We start from the raw sequence: 26284 nt of genomic DNA on the forward strand, positions 1-26284 counted from the left end.
GTGGGGTCGATGGGAGAGCTTGGGAGGATCTGGGGGAAGGGGGTTAGCTATTTTTAGCCCCCCAACTCCCCAGATGAACAAACTCTCACTGGTGAACTAACCCTGGTCCCACTCCCTCCCAGCCCCTGACCCCCCAGCTTACTTTCATCAGCTCCCTGCACTGGTAAACTCTGGTAAAACTGGGACCAGGAGTGGTTTGCAGGATCAAGGGCGGGGGGGGGCTGGCTGGCTGGCTGGCCGGCCAGCAGAGGGGTTCTGTCTGTCTCAGGGGAGGGGGAGAGGCTTGAGGGGCTAAATGTCTCAGGGCCACACTGGAAATGTGTAAAGAAGTTCAGTTAGATCAGTTTAGCTGTACCCAATCTAACCTAATACACCTCTGAGATATAGTTAAATTAGATTGGGTCAGCCATTTCTTGACCAAACTAACCATCCTGGAACTTCTGTACAGTTCACACTTAGATCCACCTAACTAGGGATCTAAAAGTAAGATCCAAATTGTGGGTGAACTGAGTTAGGCCCAATGGGCATTTTTAATGTGATCTACCCCAGTTGGCCAAATGATCTGCTGGATCTTTACAGGTATTGCTCTTGATTCTGCAGCGAGTGCTTTGGAATCCTTGAAAGATAGATACAAGTGCTGTTTCTATATGCCAGGCTTAATTTTTTTGTAGCAGAACAGCAATTGAATTGAGCACATAGAGGACCAGTTTGGAATAAGTGGTGTGATGAAGGGAGCTTTCTTGTATGGGAAATGTTTTCTCTTGAAACAGTTCCCTTTTCAAATTCCTGAAATTTTAAAATACAGAAGCCCTCAAAAGTTTGGAAGAGATTAACAAAAATTGCACTGATTATTACACAATATGAATTTGGAAAAACACAGACAGACTGCTTTTTCAAGAAAGCACAATGATCATATTCATCACTATTGACATACCTATAAAATAAATCTATTAGCCTGTGTAGCTACTTGTTTTAAATAATGTGCACTTCACTGTTTCAGTGGGTGTGGTGTTGCATGCTGCCAAATTAAATGTCTGTGCTTCAAAATGTTTAACTTCAGATCTCTGTGCTAGTAAGTTTTTAACCCTAATTTCTCCCTCCCTTCAAGATTTCTACAGAGTTTGGAATTATTTTCTAAAGCTCATTTATCCAGCTTTATTGTGCATGTAACAGTCACTTCCTTAGCTCTTTATTTACAGACGACATACCACACATGAACAGTTTGTTTTTTGCTAGCTCTCATTTTACTCAATTATCACATTTTTAAATTTTTTTTATGTAGTAATGGCAGAAAGGCTCTGGATTACCATTCAGATGCTAGCATGAGTCTTTTAGTAAACACACACACATGCATATTTACAAACATTTGCATGAAGAAGGTAGTTTGCAAATCAGAGAAAAATGTACATAAAAAAGAAACCTTATGATTTCCTTAGTTCTGCTGGCGGATTGAAAGCAATTTTCAGTTGCAAAATATAACTTTGTAGCTACACTTCCTGTGTATGCATATGGACTTTTGCCAAGATCAAAAGATTCTAAAAAAATGTCATGCATACATTTTTTGCAATACCGCTATAGTGTGCAGCTGTTTGAATCTGATTTCTTCTTGATCTCTTTCTATTGTGTTGGTTTAATTGATGTTGTTATTGCAAACTCTCACCAATTTCTTTTTCTTTTTGCCAGTAGCTCACATGCACACATGGCAAGAAGCAGCCTGACATTGCTTGACATCTCTCTGCTTCCTCATTTCGATATTAACTGTTTACCAGAAAAGAAACAGGTCTGGGGCTAGGGTGTTTCTCTTTTTTTTTTCTTGTGTGAGGATTTTTGTTTCCTTTCTGTTCACAGTAGCAGATCATGACACAGAGCTTCCTCAGACTGCCCAATGCTGTTTTTCACCAACTTGAATTTAGAGCAAACAGGAGTGTGGAAGCATTTAACTTTCTGCTGTAGCCAGTGCATGGTAAGAACTGCAAAGCTGAGTGCTGCTGCTAATCTATTCTCAGGACAAACCAGTTGAAGGAATTTCCCCCTCCATAATTCAGTAATAATGACACAGCTGCAGTTTAAAGATGCATTTTGGGTAAGTGTACGTTTCCTGTGCTAAACCTTATTTCTACATCTAAAAAGTTTTGTTTTGGATTAATTTACTACTGCTTCATGCTTCAAACTTAGTTTAGCAGCAAAATGAGCTTATACCCATCCAAAGTGAGACTGTTTGCTAGAACAATCATTTGATCTTAGAAAATGTGTCCAGTTCTGACTGAACTGCAACTGACATTCTTTATTTCTAAGCTGTGGAATCCAACCATTTGAAAGAAAAAAGGACTAGTTTTTTGTGTAGTCTCAAGATCGCTTGTTTTTTGGGAGTTTCCTCAGGTTTTCAGATGGGGTAACTGCAAGCAGGTGAACCATTACTAGTTGTGTTATGAATCTCTAATACCTGCTTTCAGAGTTTTAGCAGCCTCAGCAGAACTAACCAGGTGCACAGACACCACTACATCTCACCTATTGCCTGTGTGTGTATAATGCGGTTATATGTAAAACAGGCATCCATGAGGTACTGTAAGTCCCATATTCCCCTAGACCAAAAATAGTTCTGGTTTAAAAATTTGTAGTCAGCCCTCCAAATAAAAACCCAGTAATAGTTCTTTTGAGAAGATATATTTTGAGTCCTTCTAGTTGCCTTCTAATATCTGAACCATCACAATATTCCCGTGTATTGCACATAGCAAGGTTTCACCTGCATAAATCCTGGGATGTGTCTGTGGGAGGAAGCAAAAGCTTCTATCCTCCCCTCACCAGACCTGAGGAGAGAGGCCATTAAATTCAATGCAGCCTCAGTGCTGTATTCCTTTCTGTGTAGCAACTCCCTTTTGATGAAGGGGAAGGGACAGACCAAGGATGGCACGGAGTGGGGAGATGAGAGAAACGTGAGCCAACCTCCTTAGCAGATGACTTCCATTGGAGCAGTGGTACCAAGGAGCAGTAGAGGGGGCATGCAGCCGGCTTTGGAGCACAGACCCTTTGCACAGATGACCTTGCTCCCCAGTGAATGAAAGGAGATCCACACCCCAGACGGGCTGATGCCCAGTACCTGTGGCACCTTCTCAGGGCATGGAACCAAATCCTGCCCTGCTTTTAGTCAGTGAAATTCCCCCTGAGCCCCCTCCAGAAGGTTTTTCCCCAGGATGAGGCTTGAACCGTTAAAAGAGAAAGAACCAGATGCTACAAAAATTAAAGTTCCTATTATAATGTTAATGCAGCTGGGATGCACTAAGGAGACATTTTCTAGTCCTGCTTTTATGTTTAGCTCAGTGAATATATAAGCAGAATATTCAGGAAATAAACAGTGCTGCTGGAGGGAGCCTTTGGATTTCCTGACTGTTTTAAATTGGGCAACCTTTCATTTTACATTAATGCCTTTTCTTTTGTATTCATTTTCTAAGGGGCTGAGCTTCAGTTGGAAAAAACCAGGATAGCTCTACTGACTTTGGTGTAGCTAAACTGAGTTATGCCAAATGATGGCCTGGCCCACACCAGTGTTTTGTTGGATTAAGATGAAAAAAACACAATATGGAAACTCATTGTTGGTATTCATTAAAGTTAGCCCACAAATAATCCCAAACAGGCTTTGAGTGAACACACTTTCCTTTTGCTATCATTCAGCTGGAAACAGTTTGTTGCAGGGGGCTTGAGTTAGATAAAAGATATCCATGTGGTTATACTATGGTGGCTTTATCGTCATTAAAACTAATACTGAGAATTTACAGGATATTACATAATGTAGCAATAAAGTACAACGTCTCCCTAAAATCACAGGGTCAGCAATTATTTTCACACCCACAAGTTTCTGCTGCACCCATTCATAAGGCAAACATATATTTGCTGCATCTGTTTCAATGAGAAATTAAATCTTTTCGGTATATATTGCCCTGACCCAGGGGCGGGCAATTATTTTGGGTAGAGGGCTGCTTACTGAGTTTTGAGAAGCCATCGAGGGCTACATGACAGGCAGCCCAGGGCAGATTAATATTAATTTTCTAAATGTTTTAGGGGCACCGCAGACTGGATAGAATGCCCTGGCGGGCCATGTCCGGCCCTCAGGCCTCATTTTGCCCACCCCTGCTAACAGCAGTGACATTATTCCCTGTGCCCTGTGACATGGAGAGGGCTATCCTGAACTAGCTTCCATGGTATAGAAACACTTTTACTGGTATTTGGCACTGAATATAAAGCCTGAGAGTATGGATCTATATCTGTAAGGCTAGTGGGGGAAGCAGAGTTAACTTTATCCCTTATATTCATTTTTTCAGCTTTCTAAAGCTGAGCCCTCTTTCAGGGAAATTAAACTAATCATGGATAACTGGTTAATTTTAATTTCCCACTCCCACTTCATCCCTCCCAAACAAAATGGGAGGGATGAAGAAATTGACTACAGAAATGACTCTACTAAGCTTCACACTTCAGCCATTTTTGTTCTAACTTGGACTGGAGTAAAACAAAGTAAAATAAGAATTTTTAAAAACTCAGCATATTTTTAATTCTCATACTCACCAACAGCTGAAGGGAATTTGCACAAAGTTGTCATAAAAATGTACTATTTGACCTGATGTTTTCCATAACCTGGTAAAACCTTCTAGAAAGTTTTCAGGAGGCAAAAATAGTGAAATGGCTTCTTAGGTGAATGCCTATGTGATGTCTATTATTTCTTCATAGGCAAATAATCCACCGTATTAGTATATTAATACAAATGTAAACACCATTACCTCATTTTTTCTAACAGCATACACTAGATGGAAGATAGCTATTCATGTTATTCGTAGCACGTGTGTGATAGCAGGTGAGCTTCATTTTAGTATTCATGAGTGAATTCAGTGAGTTAAATTTCAGGTTATATTAATAGGCAAAAATAGGAACAATAAGAGGTTTACTGAGATAAATGCAAGATTGCCTTTCCAGTAGGATTATTTTCTCACAACTTGGAGAAAAAAAAAACAACTTTTGGAACTGATGCTTTTCCATTAAAATCTGAGATGGATTTACCATTCCTGCTTTCAACAGAGCAGGAACAGTTCCTATTTCTGTTTGGTTTGACCTGCAGCTCAACCCTACCCTTGCTGCTCTGTTATGTACAATCTGGCCAAGAGCTGGGGATGGGTTTTGTTGGTAGTATTCAATGCTTTTCCTTAACCATCTAAGAAGATGGAACATGTTACATTTTCTAAAAGTACCTGAAGTCCCATTTTCAAAAGTGACTTAGGTACTTGGGCATGATCCAGAGCTCTGTCAAGTGAATGGAAACATTTCTGTTTCCATCCACTTCAGTAACCTTCAAAGTCATATTTGAAAATAGAAGATAAACTCCTAAGTGACTTAGGCATGTTATAAAATTACTCCCTGTACCAGGAAATGCTCTCCTACCCAACCTTAGACTGACCACAGCACTTGCATCTTTCAATGATTCAGAGTGAAATGTATTAGCAAATGGGAGGAAGGCCTTGTTAGGGCAATTGCCTGGATCTTGGGATACCACAGTTCAAGTCCCTGCTCTGCTTCAGCCTTCCTATGACCTTGGATGAGTTATACAACCTCTTTTCTTCTCCATTTCTTCTCTATACAATAGCACTGTCCCATGTCCCAGTGGTGTTGAGGAAAAAATACAAGGAGTCTGATTGTGCTCAGACACTACAATAAAGGGGGCCATGAATGCTCTTAGGACATGCAGGCAGCTATAGACAAAGCAGCTTTTTCTGTCTTCCCTCTTACTGTTATTATAATTGCACACTGTGGAAGGTTCACTGCAAACAATACCCCTATAAATGAACCTCTGAAACATTACTTTGGCTTTGTGGTGACTCTTAACCCTTCCACAGGCAACGGGTCTCTAAGTATGCGCTGTAGTTATTTTCAGAAGTTTCTGTTTCTAAAATCAGCACGTGGTCTAGGTGACACACACCTATAAGGAGAGTGATAATTTTTCCAGCCCTAATAAAAGCCATTTGAGACAGTGTGACCAATTCAGCTAAAATATAGTTTTTTCATATAGATATAGGAAGTCCCTTTTACATTAGGCACTCAAAACATTACCCTACAACACTAATAAAGAGCTGGCAGAGACTGTACTTAAGGATAGGAAGCATGCAAATACGTCCTTCTATAAAGCCTCTCTTTATCAGGTCTGGGCATGTCTACACATTCGTTAACGCACCATAGTTATGGCACATTAAGTTTAGGACCTGTAATGACAGGTACTAACTTAATGAGCCGTAGTCAGTGCTACGGCGCATTAGGAGTAGCACTACCATGTTAACGCACAGTAGAATTAGTCTGCTTGCACTCGAAGCATCTTGTGTAGATGCGCCCTCTGTTAGGGAAAATGAGGCCTGAAAGATTAGACAAATACCTGTCAGGGGTTGTCTAGATATCCTTTTCAACCTCAGTGAGGGTGATAGACTAGATGACCTCCTGAGATTCCTTCCAATTCTACATCTCAGTGATAGAACTGTGCTTTACCAGGGAAAAAAAATCATTGTTGGAGGATGGTTTCAGCATTGGCATTTGGCCTTTCTGGAGAGCTAACTACTAATTTTCAACAGAATTGCCTTTATTAAATTTGGTTGGGCATGTTTAGGGTAACAGGTACCATTTTTGTTTCATACATAACAACAAATAAACAAACACCCTTGCCACAACAAGTGAGATAAAAGAATCAAGTTCTTTCCTGATTTACCTAAAATGCCATGCATTGAGATTACAGGGTCATAAATCAGGGTAGATTAAGGCCCCAGACGTGGTGCACATGACCAGTCTACATCCTACTGTGTTATCATTTTCATAAACTGAGATAGACAAGAGAAGAAACTTAGAATGAGGGGGGAACCTGTGTGAAAAAACAGAATTTGCTTGTCAGAGCAAAGGCTGTATTTGTTGTAAGGATGGACTACTTGTCCCCATGTCCTGTAATACTCTCAAACAAGTGTATTACTCGTAAGTTCCTTCTTTGTAGCAAGAGAAAGCTGATACGAGAACGCTGGTCTCTAATTGGAACTATGGGAAACATTTCTTGGAAGTATTTGAATGTTTAGACTTGATTTTCAGTACTGGATTTGGGTCATGAGAAAGAGACTCTGAATAGCTGTTGCGATAACAGTAATGTTGCAGTCCTCACCAAATGTTTCTGTCCAAGACATAAGGAAGTTCTACTAAGCTGTGATGAACCTTTTCCATATTTTGAAGCACCTGCTATGCCTATGCATATTGAAGCAAACTAAGGCACTAATTCTACCTTCCATCCTCCAAGCACACCATCTAGAAAAAGCATCTAAAATGGTGAAGTACAGCATCCCTAAGTCTGTTTATCCCTGTACCTCATTTCTTGGTCCATAAAGAGGAATAAGGTCTGCTAATTAATTAAATCTTTCATGAAATATCATTAAGGACCTTTATTTAATGCTTTCCTTAGTAAGGTTCGAGTAACTACTGATGACCTGCCTGTGGTACTTGAGACTGAAAACAAAAATAGTTTCTGGGGGGAGGTTTAGGAGGGCAGATAACACCATCCAGCAGGCCAGCTTATTTTCTTTCTGCTGTGCTTCAGTGTCACAACATGTAAGGTAGCAGAGAGATACCATATAATAGTTCTTTCCACCTTCACTTTAGCACATAGATCAGTGACATGGTTCTTCTGGATAAAATAAAAAAGTGCTTTCATATGCATACCTGGTCAGCTGAATCTGCATGCTTTTACACTCTATGCTGGTTAATTTATTTTGTGCCTGACAAACCATCTCCTTGAAGAAAAAAATCAAAGAAGTTGTTACCTGGGGATAATGAATGAAATGTAAAATCTCAGTGGAGATAAGACATTAATGGTGTTCATCTCAGGATAGCTAATTTAGGTCAAATCCTCCATGAGAAGCTTGCAGGATTGACCTTCATGTAGCTACATCTAAACTACCTTTGTTTTGTCACTATTAGAATTTAATATTTCATTAATTATTTCCATGTAACAACACACTTTGTTTTTTGGTGAAGGCATAGCCATAGTTTGCAGAGTTTAATTTGGCTGCAAAGGAATGAGAGAGGAGCTACAGACCCACTATACAGCCCCTTCTGTACAGAAGAATAAAAAGGAATGGCTATGCAGAAGTCCCATAAGAGATCCTTTAGGTATTTAATCTGAATTGAGGTTGTTAGCAATACATTTTCAGTGTACTGTGTTCATATACAAGAAATAAAATGTGTTCACTCCTGTAGGCTTGTTCCATCTGCTGCTAAAAAGAACTAATGCCTTTGTGCCTAGTGTTGGAAAAAATACCATCTCTTGGTGCCGAGAGGGTAATTACTGTGACAAAGTAAGCGGGGAGCCACTCAGAATAGTTTGGTCTAATGTTCCAGTGTGTAGAGTAGGCCAGTATTTGAAGTATGCATTTGGGAATGAGGACTCTGATTTCATTCCTAATTTTGCTATTGATTCTTTCTGTGATCTCGGGGATAAGTCATTAACTCCCTAGGCTTCAGTTTGCCTATCTGGAAAACAAGTGTATTGTTTTTCTACGTCCCTGTAATTATGATATTTAAACATACCTTGTAGCAACTCAATATAGTTTTGGCAGGTTGTTATGGGAAGAGAAATCGAAATATTTCTGCATTGAAAAGCTGTTATGTCAAACTAAGAGATCCCTGTGGGCTGGATAACTAGTCCTCAAAGCAATTTAGGAGGCCAGATCTTTCAAAACAGAGTGACAAAAGACAACCCCTCAAAAACAATGAAACCCACACTGAAGAACCAACAAATGAAAAGTGCTGGCTGTCCATCAGTCTTGAAAAACTACATTTTGAACATGCTGAAAGGGACACATTGAGTTCACAGTGAAAGCCTTTCCTCTGAGTACCCAGGGTCTGTAAAAAGAAAAAACTTTCAAAGCAGGAAATTGCTTGGATGCATTGTCTGCACTTCCAGAACATAAAACTGACACACTTAACTATTCTGAGTGTGTACCTCTATCTGTAGCTGTACTGAATGACTATACTGTATGTTCTAGGTCACCAACAAAAGATGCTAAATTGCTGTGATACAAGGTCTACTGTTCATGGAATCTTTCTGGTAAATTAGTTTATTAGTCTCAGACTTGAAAATAGTAGTCACATTATTTTGAGAAGTGCTGTGGTAACTCGATGCAGCAATAGAAGACTGTCAACTTCAACTATTATTAGGCCCAAGCAAGTGGTTCCTTGGACATACAGCTGTGGATATTATAACTTCTACATTATCTTGTACCTATATAAGAACTGCAAGTACTGATTAGTATACAGTCTGCAATTATATTGCTCCTGATTTTGGCTACTTTCAGAGCCATCATCCAATTTTGACAATTCAAGCAGCATTGGAAGTAAATGCATAAGACCATAAATCTGATGTGGAAATTTAAGACTGGAAAATGAATTTTTAACATAATTTGCTGTCTGCTGTTTGCACTACTGTGGAAAGATGGCTATTGCTGTTAAAACAGACTTACTTCAGAACTAAAAATAAAAATCAGTGTTTCGCCATGAGACAAGTATGTTTTACCTTGAGAAACACTCAGGTTCAGAACAGCAGCCAGAGACCTAATCTAGACTGTCTAATCCATAGCCATTCCTGTGCTCATGATGCAGACTTTCTAGATGTTATATCTTCTAGAATTCATCTTGGGACCCAAAATGTCAACTCTGACCAAATTCTACTTAGTATACTGAGCAAAGATAACTACATTCTTTTCTTTACTTTTACCTACATTTTCTTAAATTTTTTCTAACATTCACGTTTCACTTGTTATTTGCCTGGCATAATTTTTCACTTAATCCCCAACAGAGAATTCTCACTTGATTCATAGGAATTCAATTATAATTCAAAGATCTAATTAGTTTTCTCCCCAGTATGGGAAGCGTCATAAACCTTCCTTTCCCTGCTTCATGTCTTACATTGGCAGGACAGCACCATGGTACCGAAGTCCTACTCCTGCTTCTTCAAAGTTTAAATGACTAAAAGAAACATAATAAAAGAATGTCCTATAATTGTATAATCTTGGGTTTATATTCTCTTGTGCTGTTCTCAAGATGTCGAAGAGCAGTCTGGGTACATCTACACGTGCACATTTATTGCATGGTAACCAAAATTACTGCGCAGTATGGGTGTCTACATATGCATGCCTGTACTGCACAGTAAATATGACAATTTATGCTGACTTGAGCATAAATTTGATACCTGCATTAGTTATTATGCAGTAATGCACGTGTAGACACCTTACTGCATAATAACATTGTGTGTGTGGACTGACTTGGGACTAACTTGAGTCCTAAGTCAGTCCATACTCAGTGCTAATGTGCTTTTATGCCTGCATGTGTAGACACTGGCCTATTTCCACTTACTGCACAGTAAGTTTAAGCTAGTGGAAATGCACATATAGACACACCTTCGAGTTCCAATTTGGTTATACTTACTGTACATTTGTACACCAGGCACATTAGGCTGCTTAGAAAGTGACAGGTTGTTGGTTTCTCCCACCCTCTTGAGCTCAAAGACCCTTGGTTCTTTTCACTTGCCATGGTGCTGCAAGGTGAATCCTATCAGGTGGTAAGTGAAACACTTGTTTCAGGCATGTATAGAGAGTGGTAGTTAGCCCTGTTAGTCTCAAGTCAGGCAAAAGGCAGAGCAGTGTTGCACCTTAAAGACCAGCTTGTTCAGAGAGGCATGAGGTTTTGAAGCAGGCTGTAGCCTACAAAAAGCTCATGCTTCTCTGAACAAGTTAGTGTATAAGGTGCCATAATACCCTGCCTTCATGCATGCACTTCATCTAGCTTTTGTAGTAAAACATTGCCCAGTAGCTACAGTTCACTGAAAGATAAAGTTGACTACACTGCTCAGTACAGACTTCAGGGCTAGGGACAGACATCATACATAAACCAGTTTAAGTGATCAGAAACTGGTTTAAACCTGTAACAGAACAGATGTTCAGTGCACATAAAACCAGTTTCAAAATGGCTGAAACCAGTCTGAGATAAACCTGGTTGAATGTAGTATCAAACTTAATTGATTTGGGTCAAACCAGTTAATGCTATGTCTGTCCCAGACCCCTTCCTGGTTTAACTTAAATCAGAGTCCCCCAGCATCCCAGATGCTTTGCAGCCCTGGGCAGGGCTCTGCCTCTGAGAGCTGGGCTGAGCCCTTCCCCTCTGCTCCCTGGCTGGAGCTTCAGCAGAGATAGCAGGCACAGCAGTGTCTGCCTGGCTTCCCCCCAGCCCGGCTCACTGTTTAAGCAGGGATTCCCCTCTCCACTCTCTCCCACAGCACAGACTGTTGTCAGCATGTGGTATGCAGCTAATGCTGAGAGGTGTCTGTGTAAGGCAGACAGGACAAAGGCAGATAGGACAGTGTCTGCTTAGGACCTTTTGGAGTGAATCAACAGGTCAGCTGGTAACATTTCTCCTTCCTTCCTTGGAAAAAGTTGTTTAAGAAGAGCTTGAACTCATGAGAGAGGCTTTGTTTTCTGATGGGGTGCTAAATGCTGATAACAGTGCTGATAAATGCTCCGTTATCAGCTCCCTGCTGAGCTGATCATGAGCAGGGAGACAGGGAATCCTCCCTAATCAGTGCATCCTGCTGGGACCTGGCCACACCTTCCTCAGCTCAGCACCATAGAAGGCCAGGGAGGGCTGCTCTAGCAACCCTCAAATTCTAGCCTGAGCCACTGCAGGCATGTGCCTGCATTTCTTCAGTCAGGGGGGTGTCTGTATGGGTACAAACCAGTTCAGCCTAGCCAGGTTAGACTAACCTGCAAAGACTGAATCGTTTCAGGCCTACCAGCATTTTAGTTCCTCAAATAATTATTTCTTTACTATAAATGGGGCCCAGTTCTGCTTTTATATGTTGAAAATTCTCACTGAGCAAGTCTGAGGAATTGAAAAGCTCTATTGCTGCAGCTGAATGGTCTTGGAGTCATTTAACTTTTGTCTTAAACAAGTAGCAGATATTTCTTACAAGCCTCAGAGAACTAAGTAAATCCTGACTAGCAAACAATCTATTTAGAGTAAGGAATAAAAGAGGACTTAGAGGCACAAGCTCCTATTTCTCCATTTTAAGCAAGAATAAGTCAAATATTTTTAAAGTAACGTCTCAAACTTTCGTGTAGGTCGGTTTAAGTTCTCTCTCATGATATGATTCAGTTTGTCTATGTTGTCTACTCCTAGTTTTTCCCTAAAAGGGATGAAAGATGTAGGAAAAGGGTTAAAGGAATGAAAGAATGGGTGGGTGATAGAAGATCAAAGGAATGTGAAAGTAGAAGGGAAGAGAGAATAGGAGGATGTATTATTACCCATGAAGGTTTACACTTTTCTCCTATCACCCTCCAGTACTCCACACAAGCCACCTTTTTCTATAGAAGCATACTTTTTGCTTTGAGTTGTCTTTCATTCCAGAGAACTTAAAGGAAACATCACAATTAAAACACTCCCCAATATGGTTAATTTATCAAAAAAAGAAAAAGGCAAATAAAAGTTAAGGTCCAACCCTGCTCCCAAACTTGACTATAATTTTTGGCAATACCATCATTTAAACTCTGATCAGATTCAATGTCAAGAAGCTCAAATCTTTAATTATACACTGTATTGTTTTGATAATAAGTCAATGTTCCCCCCCTCAAAAAGAATAATAAAAATCACAGCTGGCTTCTACTTAAGGCTGACCAATAATCAGAACATGGTACTGCATACAGAGCAGATGATTCTGTGCAGCACCCTTAAGAACAATAGCAGCTTGTCCTGAAGGATGCCACAGTCATCTGCTTTGTCTTGGTGGCAGCATCCCTGCAGTTCCTAGGCCCGATCCACTGGTGTGGAGGGTAGGGATTAATCCTGTATCATGAAGCTAGAAACCCAGGAGCCCTGCTTCAAACTGAGATTTACAGAGCTTTGGCAGGCTTTTATACTCTATGCTTGTTAATTAAATATGTGCTTTTATTTGTTTTCTTTATTTTTGTTTTATTTTGTGTATTTTATTTTATTTTGTGCTAATGTATTTTGGGCTTTTATACTCTATGCTGGTTAATTTATTTTGGGAAGCTTTGGGACAGTCCATGTGGTCTTCACTGGAGCCACAGAGTCAGGAAACAGCCCACAAAGTGAGCTGACAAAACACCTTGCAGAGGCTGGATACTCTTTAAAAGCATGCATCTACATTTAACATTTAAAACCTTTTCTTCCAGGGGACTGTAAATGTGTTGTTGGGAAGGCTAGCAATCCTGAGAGTGTCTAGCATTAAACTAAAAAATGCCCAAGGTTACATTTTAAATATTTGAAGGGTAACACTATACTTCATTCTTCACTCACAATATTAGAAGAGGTCAAATGTTAGCTAACACCTGCAAATTAAATAGTGCAATTAAAAACACCCACTTGAGCCTTCCCCTTAAAAGCAAGGCTACTTTCAGTCAGGGTTTTGGCAGAAGTGCTCACCTCCTGGGTACTGGAGCTACATGAATTCAGGGCCTGTGCCGATCAGCTGCTGAGATCAGAACTCACTGCACCTGCAGAGCTCCGGCAAGAGAGCTCACTGCACATGCGACACACAACCAAAGGGTGAGGGAGGGGGTGTAACAGCCCTGCTATCACCCTGCTGGATCCATCACTGATAGTAGTTATACAGTCACACAGTTCTGTACAGCCTGCAAGGAAAGGAACAGACATGACTGAGTAGTTATAATAACTGGATGGGAATTTTTTTTACGAAATAGTTTTTATTAGGTAGTGAAAAATTGTTGAAACATTTACAGGAAAAGGTCTAGAATTGACAAGATATTTCTAAGGCCCAAGATGAAATTTGTGGTCTGAGAGAAACAGAGACAGTGAGGCTGTGTCCAGATGAGTGTGGACATTTGGTTCCCTGGGAACAACTACCAGTGGCACATCTTGTGCCACAGCTAGTTGTCCCTGGGGAACACCCGTGCCACACATGCTCTGGGTTGGGTAGAGGAGGCTGAGGCCAGCACTGGACTGGCCTCAGCAGGCTTACCTGGGGTCTTGGGGGCAACCCTGCTGCTCGGAGCCTGGCCGGCAGCCGCAGTGCAGCTCCGGCTGTCCAGGCTCTGGTTTTGAGTGGTATGCACTGCCCCAATATGCACCACTCCACCTTTTTTTCCACAGATTTTTATCCAGAAGTAAAAAAAAAAAAGACCCCTGTGCTGCTCTCTTGCAGTGAAGAGAAGAGCACATACTGCACAGCCATGCTTGTCTGAACTTGGCCTGAGTGAACGAGCCTCACTCTAGAATAGCCAATTGCTTTTTATTCAGGCTGCTCACCTGGGATGTGAAGGACCCAGTTTGGAGCAGGGACTTAAGACTGGGTCTTCCACATCCACCCAAATCACTAGCTAGAGTCACACATGCTACCTCTATATTTTAGACGCAAAGAATTTTTATTCCTACAGTGAGGAACAGCTTGAATAGAAGAGCTTGAGAAAAGTTCTAGCATATAATAATCACTAGCCTGGTTACAGTGGAAGATTCAGGTTCAAGGCCTTGCTTTGCCTGATTTGGAACAGGGTGCCTGTTACTCTGCATCTTGTTTTCTGGGATAAATTGTGAAAGGTCTCAGCTTTGTCTCAATGTGGAATGGAAGTACTTTTGAAATCTCAAAAATTTCTGCAGGACAGGAAAACTATTTCTTGCCCAGCTCTATTCTTATTTCAGCTAATTTATGACAATAGAAGAAGTTTGCTAAAATCAGACCATTCTGATGCTTGTTTTCCAGTTGCAACAGCTGTTTCATTCTACCTATTCAGAGCTGCACCTTTGAAGAAATAGGACTATTCCCAGTGGCAGTGTCTGGTACTTGGACAGAGTTATTTGGACACTGTCTTTGTGCCACTTTAAACTGATAGAGTACTTATGTAGTCCCTTAGTGGGGGCATAGGTAGAATCACTATGAAAATGTTAATGTTGGTATATCTTGTATCCCTGTGTCTGCCTGAACATTTAATTGATATAACTCCCACTAGACATGCGTTAAACCAGTCCCAGAGTGGTTTAATTATTTTGATATTATGCTCGAGAAAAAACAGTGTGACCTAATGTGTGTGCAGATGCAAGGTAGTTTCTGCCAGAGAAAGCAACATTATTTTGGAACAATTTTTCTATGTGGACAAACGGCTCATATTGCATTAGCTGTATGGAGTTTCTTTTTAGTCAAATTGCACAACATCTCAGGCTTGGTGACACACTCTGTCCCGCACAGTTATGCTGACTTGTTGTATCACATTGAGTAACCGGATGTGTTGAAAACAATTATGTATAAAATGAAGATCTTTTGCTACATAAGGCTAAGACTGATTTGGGCATGCAAATAATCTCTGTTGAAAGAACATTGGAAATCCCTGAATTAATTTCCAAACACAGCAAGGATTTGGGAAGACTTCCTAAACAGGTTTCTTTTCTACTCTGGAGATTTATTGCACATATACCTTGCACTTGGGGAAACCAAAGCTTAGAAAGAAAGAAGACCAAGAAAATGACAGCTGATTTTAAAGTTAAATAAGGAGTTTAAGAAGAAATTGGCAAGTCAGCGTGAAGCAGCATTTTGCACTTACAGGCCTGAGATGGAAAATGTTTGTTTTTGTTGGCCAAGTGAGAGCAGACACGTGAAATTGCAAAGAATTAAACAAGGAATCAAAGCAGAATTTGATCCCATATCTATAAACATTAAATGCAAGGGACTGGAATAGTCTCAGTTTTAGTCCATAACTGATGACTGTCCCTCCATCTCAAAATCATAATTGTACCCAGGCTGAAGGCTCACACCTGTACTCTACTCCAAGAGAGAAGAGAGGTGCTTAGCCATGTTTGTCTGAAGTCAAGTGGAAGGTATGGTATGGTGACACCTTAAAGACTAACCCCTTCAGAAAGCCATAACTTCTCTTACGCAATATTCTACTTTGTCAGATGCTAACCAAGAGAGGAAGGTCCTCAACTCTAACCTCTGATTTTCCCTCTTGCTTTGCAAGCTGGAAAGTCACTGAAACACTTTGGAAGTGAAAGTTTCATTTTCCAAAGAAATAGCTCTCTTCTTTGAAAGTGGTGCCAGCTAACTACTCAGACTTGTAGAGATCCACAAAGGCTACTTCAAAAGAGATAGTTTTATGTAAGATCCAGGTTGTTCTATAAGGTCCAGGCTGCAGTACTGTTTGGCTTCTAGAGAGATGAAAAATGTTGGCTTAGAGCCACCTCCCCCTCCACAGCTGGGCTTATTTTGGATTGCCTAATGCTTCTATCTCACATCTTCGATGCAATCCAAAGTTGGCCCAAAGTGTAATGGAAGATGAAAAGATCTCACCTAAAAGGAGAAATGGGATAAAAAGACAAAGAATTAGAAGCATAGGTACGGAGAGGATTTTTGTATAAAACATATGGAGAGGGATTTGAAGCACGAAACCAAGATTCAACTTCACAAGTTCCTATTTCTTCCTATATTATTTTCAGTTTCTCTTAAGCGGATAAATGAATACAAAAAGATGCAGGAACAACAGATGATCTTGCCTGGAGAACATCCATTTGTCTGAAACTAAAACACACTTAGAGAAACAGCAGTGCTGGTATCTGACCTTGCTTCATAAAAAGAAGCTGCCAACAGTCGTGTCAAGTTTCTGTCAGTCTGCCCAGTGGTCTTGGTTTATTGATTAAGTGGATGCACAAGTCACCTCAAGTCAGAAAAGTTTAAAGGACACTATCAACATGAAAAAACATGTCTACAAGTTTTGTAGCTAGCATTGTTTTAAGCAACACTCTAAAATCACTGGGGGTTGGCAATGTGTTGAGTATGTTGGCAAAAAAGGATATGTGCAGTTTGCTTTCTATTTGACAAAAAGTATTGAGAGGTTCATCATTTTCCCTGTTATAGTACTGTCAATCAGTTTCTTCCCCACTGAAAAGATTCTTAGAGAAATCTCAACAAAGCAGCAGAAAAATTCTTATGCTGGTTTCCAGACTTGGTGTCTAAAAAATTGTAAATGTATTTTTTATGTAAGAATATGTAATGCCATAATCGGTCAGACCGGTGGTCCAGCTAGTTCAGTCCAGCCTCTCTCTGACAGTGGATGCTTTAGGCTAGGGACAGACATTCAAAAAGCCTGATCCTGAATTGATTTCACCTTTGCAAGTTAGTCTAAACTGGCTAGGCTGAACTGGTTTGCAACCTTACAAATATTTTCTCTGGACTGAGGAAATTCAGGCACATGCCTGCTGGAGAAATTCAGCACATGCCTGCTGTGCAAGCTAGAAGCCAGGGAGCACTAGAGCAGCCCTCCCTTCACTTCACAGTGCTTAGCAGCATGGCCAGGCCCCAGCAGGATGCTCTGATTAGGGAGGTCTGCCTGCACCATCCCAGGCTTTTCCCCACTGGCTGCTCAAGGGGCAGAAGTGTTGCCAGACCCTAGCACTGGGCTAGCACTCTGAGGCAAGGGAGGTGTGTGTAGTTCATGGCATCTGTTGATGACATGGAGCTTTTCAATCTCCCTCTCCCTGCTTCTTTATACTGTCTGCAGCAAACTGACTGGTGAGCAAGCCAGCAGGGGGATGATAATAGTGTTTATCACCCCATCAACAAAATAATAGACTCTCTTCATTAATTCAAGCTCTTTTTAAACAGCTTTTTCCAAGGAGGGACATTATCAGCTGACCTGTTGATTAGCTCCAAAAAGCCCTAAGCAGTCACAGTTCTGTCTGCCTGTCCCAGTGAAATTGGAAACACACATACAGACACCTCTTGCCATTAGCTAGCATACCACATGCCTAGGGTCCATGAGGCTGGGGTCTGTGTGGTGGGAGATGGGAGGGGTGGGGGGGAAATTCCTGCTTGATCAGCAAGTAGCGAGGGGATGTAAAGCAGGGGAAAGCCAGGCCAACCTTGCTGTACCTGTAGTCTTTGCTGGAGCTCTGGCCAGGGAGCAGAGGGGCAAGGCCAGCTCTGCTGTCTGGAGGAGAGAGCCCCACCCAGCTGAGCCCAGAGAACATGCCAGGATGCAGGAGGAATCTGGTTTAATTTAAACCAGGAAGGGGTCTGGGACAGGCATTGTATAAACTGGTTTGACCCAAATCAGTCAAGCCTGATACTACATTCAACCAGGTTTATCTTAACCAGTTTCAGCCATATTGAAACTGGTTTATGTACACTGAACTTATGTTCTGTTATAGGTTTAAACCAGTTTCTGATCACTTAAACCAGTTTATGTGTAATTTCTCTCCAGAGCCTTAGAGTAGGCCCCCAGCCAACAGATCCAGCCAAACAGAGCTGTGTCCTCAGGTTCAACAGGCCCCACAGACCTGAAAAGTTGGTGGCAGGGAAGCAGTGATAGCATTAACTGCTGCTCCCCTGCTGCTAAATTTCTGGATTTATGGGGAGCTTGGTCAGATAGGGTGGCACTATAAGGTAGATTGGGTGCATTGTACTAGGGTGGCACAGGGTGCACAAAACAGGTACAGGTACAGGGCTGGATCTCAGCACGCGGAGCTGAGCTGGGGCATTGTGGGGCCAGACTAAGGCAGTACAGGGCCTGATCCTGGTGTGTGGAGCAAAGGTGGCACATGGCCTGATCTGGGCATGAGGCCCAAGTCCATGTTCTGGCCCCATGAGGGATCTAGCTCATGATTTGTCCCCATGCCAGTCATCTGGCCTGCAGGGCCAAATGGTTGAGCATCTTTGTTTTAAAGGGAGAGTACTGAGCTGGGTATACCTACAGCAGATGCTCCCTAACTTTTTCTTCTTATGTACCCCCATCCAGATTTACCAGCTGCCCATGTACCCCTAACAGCATACTTTTTATATTTTAACCCCTTAAATGCCAATTATTATTATAATGAAAATTTGATCCACCGTTACACAATTTTTCTCCTGTACCCCCCAGAGATGTCTTGCATACCCTCAGGGGTATGCATACCACAGTTTCCAAACCCCTGATCTACAGTGACCTATCCCCTATTCATTACCCTTCCTGGCATCCACTATTGTTGACTTATCTTCTAGTGTTTCTATCTCTCTGACCATTCTGTTTCACAGCTAATAAAAGATGCATCATCCAAGTGTATATCTAGTCCCTTTCTGAACCTGGCCATACTATCTGCCTCCACCACCTCACGTGGCAATGAATTCCACAAGATAACTTTGTGCTGCATAAACAAGTACTTTCTTTAGTGAGTTTTCAACCCATCTTCTGCTAATTTCACTGCATGCCCCCTAGTTCTAGTATTGTGGTATTTAGTGAATAACAGTTCCCTATTCATTTTGCTTACACCCTTCATGCTTTTATAGACCTCTGTCATATCCTCCTCAGCCTCTCTGTTGCAAACTTAAGAGTCCTAGCCTTTTAAGTCTCTCCTGGTATGGCAACAACTCCATATCTCTCTCATCATCTTGGTTGCCCTTCTCTATGCCTTCATTGATTCTACCAGAGGTATCTCCTTTTTGAGATGCAGAGGCTTTAAAATAATTTATTTAGGAGCATCTGAAAATTTGTGGAAACTGTCTGAAGAAATGTCCCCAGCAGAAGGGGCCGTGCTTCTGAAAAATCTCTCTGGAACATGGCACCAAAAGGGACCTCCTGATTAGGGAGCACAGTTGCCTGCTTTTGCTAGCAACTGTTTCGTATAATTCCTTTCATAAATTGACCAAGCTCCACTTTAAAGCCAGTTAGTTGTTCTGCCCACATTACTGGAAGGCTGCTCCAGAGCCTCTCTCCAGCAACGGTTGGTTCCCTTTTCAAAGCTCATTAATATACTTATGACCATCTCATACCCTTTTGTTCTGTGCTAGCATCTCATCTTCATTCTCATTACAGTCAGGGGTCTGCCTCCTTGGGGCACAGCTGGACCATACTGTGCTCCTGCTATTTTCTACCTCTCAGGATCTGGAGGCAATGGGAGGTGTCAAAAAGGCCTCAGAATGTAGGGAGAACAAAAGTAATTTAAAGTTACCTTTGCATCTGTTCCTCTCTCACCCAAATCCCATTTCTTCACTGGGCAGGAATTAGCTGTGACCTGCAGGGACTTCAGTTCAAGGCTAAAAGCCTTAAAATCAAAACAGGCTGTGTCTGCTTTGCTGTTTGAAATAAGGTAATTAAAAGGCTAGGCTTTCTTGCCCTTTTTCCAGTATTTCTTATTCTGCATGGAGAAGGCACTCTCTGCCACCAAAGAATTATTTTTTTCGGTCTTTTGTTTTAAAAATACCAGATCTCTTGGCAGACTGGAAAATCTGTGTATCAAAAGACACCGAGAACTGAGCCGTTAAAAAGCAGGGCCAGGATTTAAAAACGTTCGTTGTTCAAAACTCTGGATTTTTGGTTAGAAAAATAAAATCAAAGCTTTTTTTTATGAAGGAGCCAAATCCCATTACAGAACTGTGAAACCGTTTTCTTCAAATTTCTTAGTATTCCAAGAAAAACTGGGGAGACAAGATGCAAAGTTACTGCTATTTTGATAGATAAAACACACTCCCCCCCTTCCAAAACCAAAGAAAAATCCTTTAAAGAAATCCATAATTTTCAGTCTTCATAAGAAACAAAGGAAAAAAAAAAGACAATTTTTCCCTCATCAGGAAACTTTTTTTTTATTTGCTACATATGTGCATTCTCAAGATAGGTACTTTTACTGTGCCTTTAAGATTTAAGGGACCTAAGTTGAAATTTTATGTTAAGGCAGTATACTTATATTAAGGATAAGACCTGCTGGACACTTATTGTCCATGTATTTCATTATACAACAAGCATACTGCAAAAAAACCCACCCAAACTGCAGCTGATTACTTGGAGTTATGCAGAGCACAGTCTACAACAACAAGAATAACAAATATCTATCACTTTCATGGTCTAGAAAGGTAGTTAGGAGGATGAAGGCCCAGGAAGGTGAAGTGTTAATTACTCTTTTTAACAGAGCTCCAAACTGCATTTCCTTTTTTGCTAACACCTGGGGAGAAGTATTCAGAAGGTTTCTAAGCTTGCTCAGCACTGGCAGCTTGTGCAATTTTATCTTTAGTGCTGAGTAGCTTGGCATAGTTTTTTAATGATCCAACTTTTTGGTGGCCTGCAATTAAGGGAGAACTTCAGTTATAATTTTTAAAATAATTATCCAGCCTATGTGCTTCTGTAGAAATGATCCAAGTATAACCTCAACCAGAATGCAGATAAAAGCAACCTGACTCTTTTTTGTTTTGTCTCACATTTTGAGACCTGAGTTATGATTTTAATTTGTATGAGACTGGCAGTGGTGTTTGCTAACCAACTTCATGGCATTGCAGACATAAAAAAGCCTCAGTGACATTGGAATGAATCTAAGTCCCCTTTTCAAAAACATGTTAGTAAGCTTCTGAAAATTCTATCCAGAGACCAAAAGAAAAAAAAGAAAAGACAAGACTGGGCAGTCACTTGGATCCTTAGCAAATAATTAAAATTCTAGTATGAAAAGTCTCTAAGAAACAAGAGATTTTGAATTGTTTAGTGTAACCAGCTTCAACACAACTATCAGCCCAACTCCCTTTTTGCCAAAAAACGTCTGATACAGACAAGCCGCAATTAGGTCCATCTAAGGAAGCAAATCAAGTATTCAAGAGCTGCTGTGAACCATCATCTTTCAATAGACGCCAAGCAGCTCCAGTCAGCAGGAATGAAGGAGATCATTTGTTTGACAGCAGTTCAGAACACAAACATGCATTTCAAAACACGTTAACCATTTCTTTACTAGATTTAGAATATGGGAAAAGTGTTCGCATAATATAAGACAAGAGCAGTTTAAACATGACTCTTGGGTTAAGGAGTTCTGCTTTCACACAACTCTACACTAACCTCTTCCCATTTTATCTATGCTATTTATATGCTTCTCCTTCCAAATTATATTGCACACATTTACCAGTCAACTGTTAACAATTTCCAGGATAAAACATGTCAAGAGCATAAGAAAAGATTCATTTCATACTGAAACAAAAACTCAAACTCTTTGCTAACTTACACAAGGATAATAGGGAATAGAATTATGATCTCCTCATTTCATTAGGGGATACATCCAAAGGGTTCTAATGATAGCAGAGCAATCTGAAGGTCATGGACTGTAGCACAAGTCCTTCCTCAATATCCCTTTAAGCCATTGAGCTAGACCACTGAAGTTGGACTTGAAGAACACTACTGAATATTTATCTCTCTTTTTTTTCTAATTCTTTCTTATGCAAAGGGCAGTTAGAGCATTGCAAAAATACAGGGCAGTGATCCAGTCACCATAAAGAGAATGGCAAACTAGACAAAGTCCAGCCCAACAAAAAGGACTTTGAGAACATAAAGTTCCTTTAATAGTTTGCTAACAGTTTCACAAATCAAATCTGGTTTTGAAATTCAGATACAATGAAACCATATCTGGAACTCAATCCTTGTTAGAGCACCTGAAAAGGACCACGATCCAGAATTAGAAACATGGTTTTTTTAACAGTGCCAAAATCTGATGTGTATTTATTGTAATTTCTAACATTAAGAGCCATGCTCTCACTCTGTCATTTTAAAATCATTGCTCATAAGAATTTTCCTGTGGGAAAAGGAAAGGATGTAGGCCTGATAAAACTGATTCACCATTTTACTTGATGATTCATTATAAAAATTATCCATGACTTTCTCTCTGACCTTCATAACAACAGCTAGTAATTCACTTACTTAAATATCTGTGGAAGATGAAGTGTTACATTTTTGGTTTGGTAATACAGTTGCAAGATCCTATCTGCTCAGTTCACTAATGTAATAATCTATAATGCAAACCCAGAACAGGAGAAAATATACACTTATTTTTATGAAAGATTTCAAAGTTGGCTTTGGTTTGAACTGCTCGAAATACACTCATTTTTCAGAGTTTGAGAATTGTATTTCTTTTTCCTGCATGTAAAAATCTATAGGTTTATCAACATTTTTCAATACAACAAAAAACTTTGTTTTGAAATTTCTCCTTGGGAAAAAAGGCATTAAATTACCTTGCTTAGCTTAAACTGTAGTGATTTTCAAGACTTGAGAGTAAATTTTGATTTTGAGTAGGGATAGTTTTACCAAGTTTTTCAGTCAAAAGTCTTCAGCCACAACAATGCAAAATCCAGTGTGACTGAAGGAAAATGAGTAGGGTACTACAGCACCTGAAGGCTACATATTATTGTTTAACATGTATACCAGGATTGTTCCCAGAAGACATAATTAAGGCTCCATTGATTAAACAAACTCTTCTATAAAGAGTTTATGTTCCAAGAAGAAATTTCTCCCTCCTTATACTCTGCTTTTTGCATGTCCTTTCACAGCATCTGATGACGCTTTGGTTTACAAAAGCCTGTGCTCTCTATATACAGATTAGTTAGTTAGTTGATAAAGGTAAATATCTACCCCAACTTCAGACTACCACAGCTAACTCTCTCTCTCTCTCTCTGCTAAGAAGAAATGAGCCATGTATGAAGTGTAGGAGATAGCCAAAAACATATAGACCACAGGATCTATTTAATAACTTACAAAAATTGGAACTATGCCAATTTACACAGCAAACGTGCTGTCCCACAGTTCTTGTATATCAGTACTTATATATCATATCATTTCCACTTTTTAAATTTAGTAACGACACAAATGTTTATTTTTCCCAGTCACCTTCACACAGGCTACCCATAAAATGACATCTTGGAGGGGTCACAGTATAAGTGAAACTCAGATAGCTGTAGGAAGCCTCAGGAAGCCCTGTAGATCTAGTTTTCCACTAAAACCTGATCTCTTTGAATCTGGTTTTCATGCATTTGTGCTGAGATCCAGAGCACATTACAGAAGAACGCAAGTCCAGAGAGACAGCTTTGGAGGGTTAGTTATGTACCCAGGACTGCCAGCCCTCAAAGTTTGAAATCTGAGACAGACTAAAAACAAAAAAAAATAAGTTGCACTGCATTTTGACCCATTTCCTGATGGCTGAACTCTCAGGGGGAAATAGCCCCATGTTGTCTGAGTGCGTTTCAGGAAACTTAGCATGAAATGCAGAAAAGTAAATCCACCCACAAGCAGGGACCACCTCCCTTTCACTTCTGTGGTGTAGGCAAAAGCTTCCCCCACATTATCTTTCACCCAAGCACTAGTCTTGCTTCCCTCCTTGCAGCCCTGTGTTCTGCAGTCTACTGCCACCTCCCTCTGCTGATAGCTATTCCAGCCTTTTTTGCTTTCTGCTTCACTTGGACTGCCCTATTTTTTTCATTTTATGCAAATTGTTATGCCGTTTAATGCAAGTTTTTTATCCTTTTATAACAAGCTTAGTATCACTCCCTGCCCAGTTCTGTGAGACTCTAGGCAGATCACGGTAGACTCCAAGCAGACTGTGGTAGGAGTTGAGTACATGGGGGAAATCCACTAGTACACAGTTACCTCCCCTTCGTCCCCTTTACCTGTCATATCCATGTTTAAATGCTGGATAGAAGGAAGATATGAAGAAGGGCTTCTTCTGCCCACTCTTTACTTCTCTGCTTACCCCACAACAGCTGTGCACAGAAAACACAAGCAGGTGAGCAAAGATTCACTCTGCATGCAAGGACAAATGGAATAGCAGCCTCTGATGACAAATCTCACAAGACCCTAATAATATGGTTAAGGTGGCCTCTAAAATTTATAAGGAAAACTGAAATTTGCCATTCAAATATGTACCCATTTTAGTATTTATTACTACCAGGCCAAACACTGGCAGTGATGTAGCAAATAAATGACTGAATTTGACCTATTGGACATTTTGTTTCATTGGGAAAATAGTCATTAGATTTATTTTTTATCCTGTAAATGGTGTAAATTGAAGGGGTTGGTTCAATTCTGAGCACCTTGACAAGACAGCTATTTCATTAATAAATTTAATAAATTAATTAATGATTGTTTGTCATCACAACTGCTCTCCCCCTGTTGGTTAGTTGCTTACTTTTAACATCAAGTGTTCGTATTTTTTGAGTTAAAAGGTACTTATGTTAATTGCCACCTCAGCAAATTCAAGCTGAGATCTGAAAAACAGACTGTCCACTGCTGATCTCTCCACTGCAGGAAAAACTAATTTCAGAACCAAAGTCTGTTCAGGCCACTCCTTCAGGGCATGGTTCTCCACCATAGGTAACACCAAGATCTGGGACAGAAGTTTCATAACTCGGTTTGACCCAAGTCAGTTAAGTCTGATACTACACTCAAGCAGGTTTATCTTAAACTAGTTTTGTCCATTTTGAAACTGGTTTGTGTGCACTGAACATCCATTCTGTTACAGGCTTAAACCAATTTCTCATCACTTAAACCAGTTCACGTGTAACTTCTGTCCCTAGCCCAAAAAACAAAACTATTTCTTTCACCAAAGCAATGCCTTTTCCAATATTCTTTCCCTCACTTCTACTTTCTCCCATTCCCCCTCTCTCAGTCAGCTACAGCAGCCCACCTGCTACCCACAGCTTTCTTCTTCAGTTGACCATTTGTTAGCTTTTATAATCACCTGATCAGTTTCAGCTGGGAGGTAACTGGTCAGTTACAGGTTAGTCTGACCTCAACAGAATGCAAGGCTTTAAAACAAAATTGGAATGACTGCATCGTTAAAGACATGAAGGTAAATGGAAAATGGGATAAAAAGTAATGTTTACCAGAGGACGGATTAACCCTATATTTTTCTTTGATAAGAGAAATAATTTTCAAGATAGAGGAAATGTAGTACATGGTAGAATACCAAATGGAGAAGTACAACTTAGGGCAGGGAATGTAGGCAATGATACCACAGTAGTGAGTGGGTGAAAGGACTAGCTAAATGGGAGACTACCATGAACTGTGCTGAAAAAGGGAGGTTACAAATAGAAGTTTCTCACAGTTCAGACTTGGGACTAATCTTTTTATTTATTTGTTATCAATGATCTCATCACAAAGGGTAGGGGTGGGCTGATGAGAATTGCTGTCACAAATTTAGGAGGTACTGTTGATATAGAGGAAGATGTGGATGTCATGCAGGAAGAATTAGATAGCTTTGAGGACTAGACCAATAGAAACCAGATGAAACTGAATACTACAAAGTACTACTGTCAGTCACTTGGGGACAAACAACAAGAATGTCTGCTATAAGCTAGGAGTTCATCAGATAGAAATGACAGAGGAGGAAAAAGACCCGAATATATAAACAGATCACAGAACGCATCTAAATGAGATCCTATAAGTGCAGTAGACTAATTCTACTGCACACAAGCGCACTGTGGTGAAAGCTGTGCATATGC

The 26284-nt window shown here is 40.4% G+C and overlaps 1 protein-coding gene across 2 annotated transcripts in view; it reads left to right on the forward strand.

Annotated features, from left to right (window-relative positions):
• The first annotated feature begins 1081 nt into the window (after nt 1-1081).
• PSTPIP1 (proline-serine-threonine phosphatase interacting protein 1) overlaps nt 1082-26284 on the forward strand; it is a 124484-nt gene continuing 99281 nt past the window's right edge. The window contains exon 1 of one of the 2 annotated variants that reach the window (XM_019504428.1): nt 1082-2083. In XM_019504428.1, coding sequence (XP_019359973.1) covers nt 2051-2083 — 33 coding nt within the window. In that variant the 5' untranslated portion in view covers nt 1082-2050. The remainder of the gene's footprint in view (nt 2084-26284) is intronic. The other variant, XM_019504426.1, reaches the window with a different exon arrangement.

The sequence above is a fragment of the Gavialis gangeticus genome, unplaced genomic scaffold (assembly GCF_001723915.1).
Source record: "Gavialis gangeticus isolate Ggan-Ray unplaced genomic scaffold, GavGan_comp1, whole genome shotgun sequence".
Classification (NCBI taxonomy): Eukaryota; Metazoa; Chordata; order Crocodylia; family Gavialidae; genus Gavialis; species Gavialis gangeticus.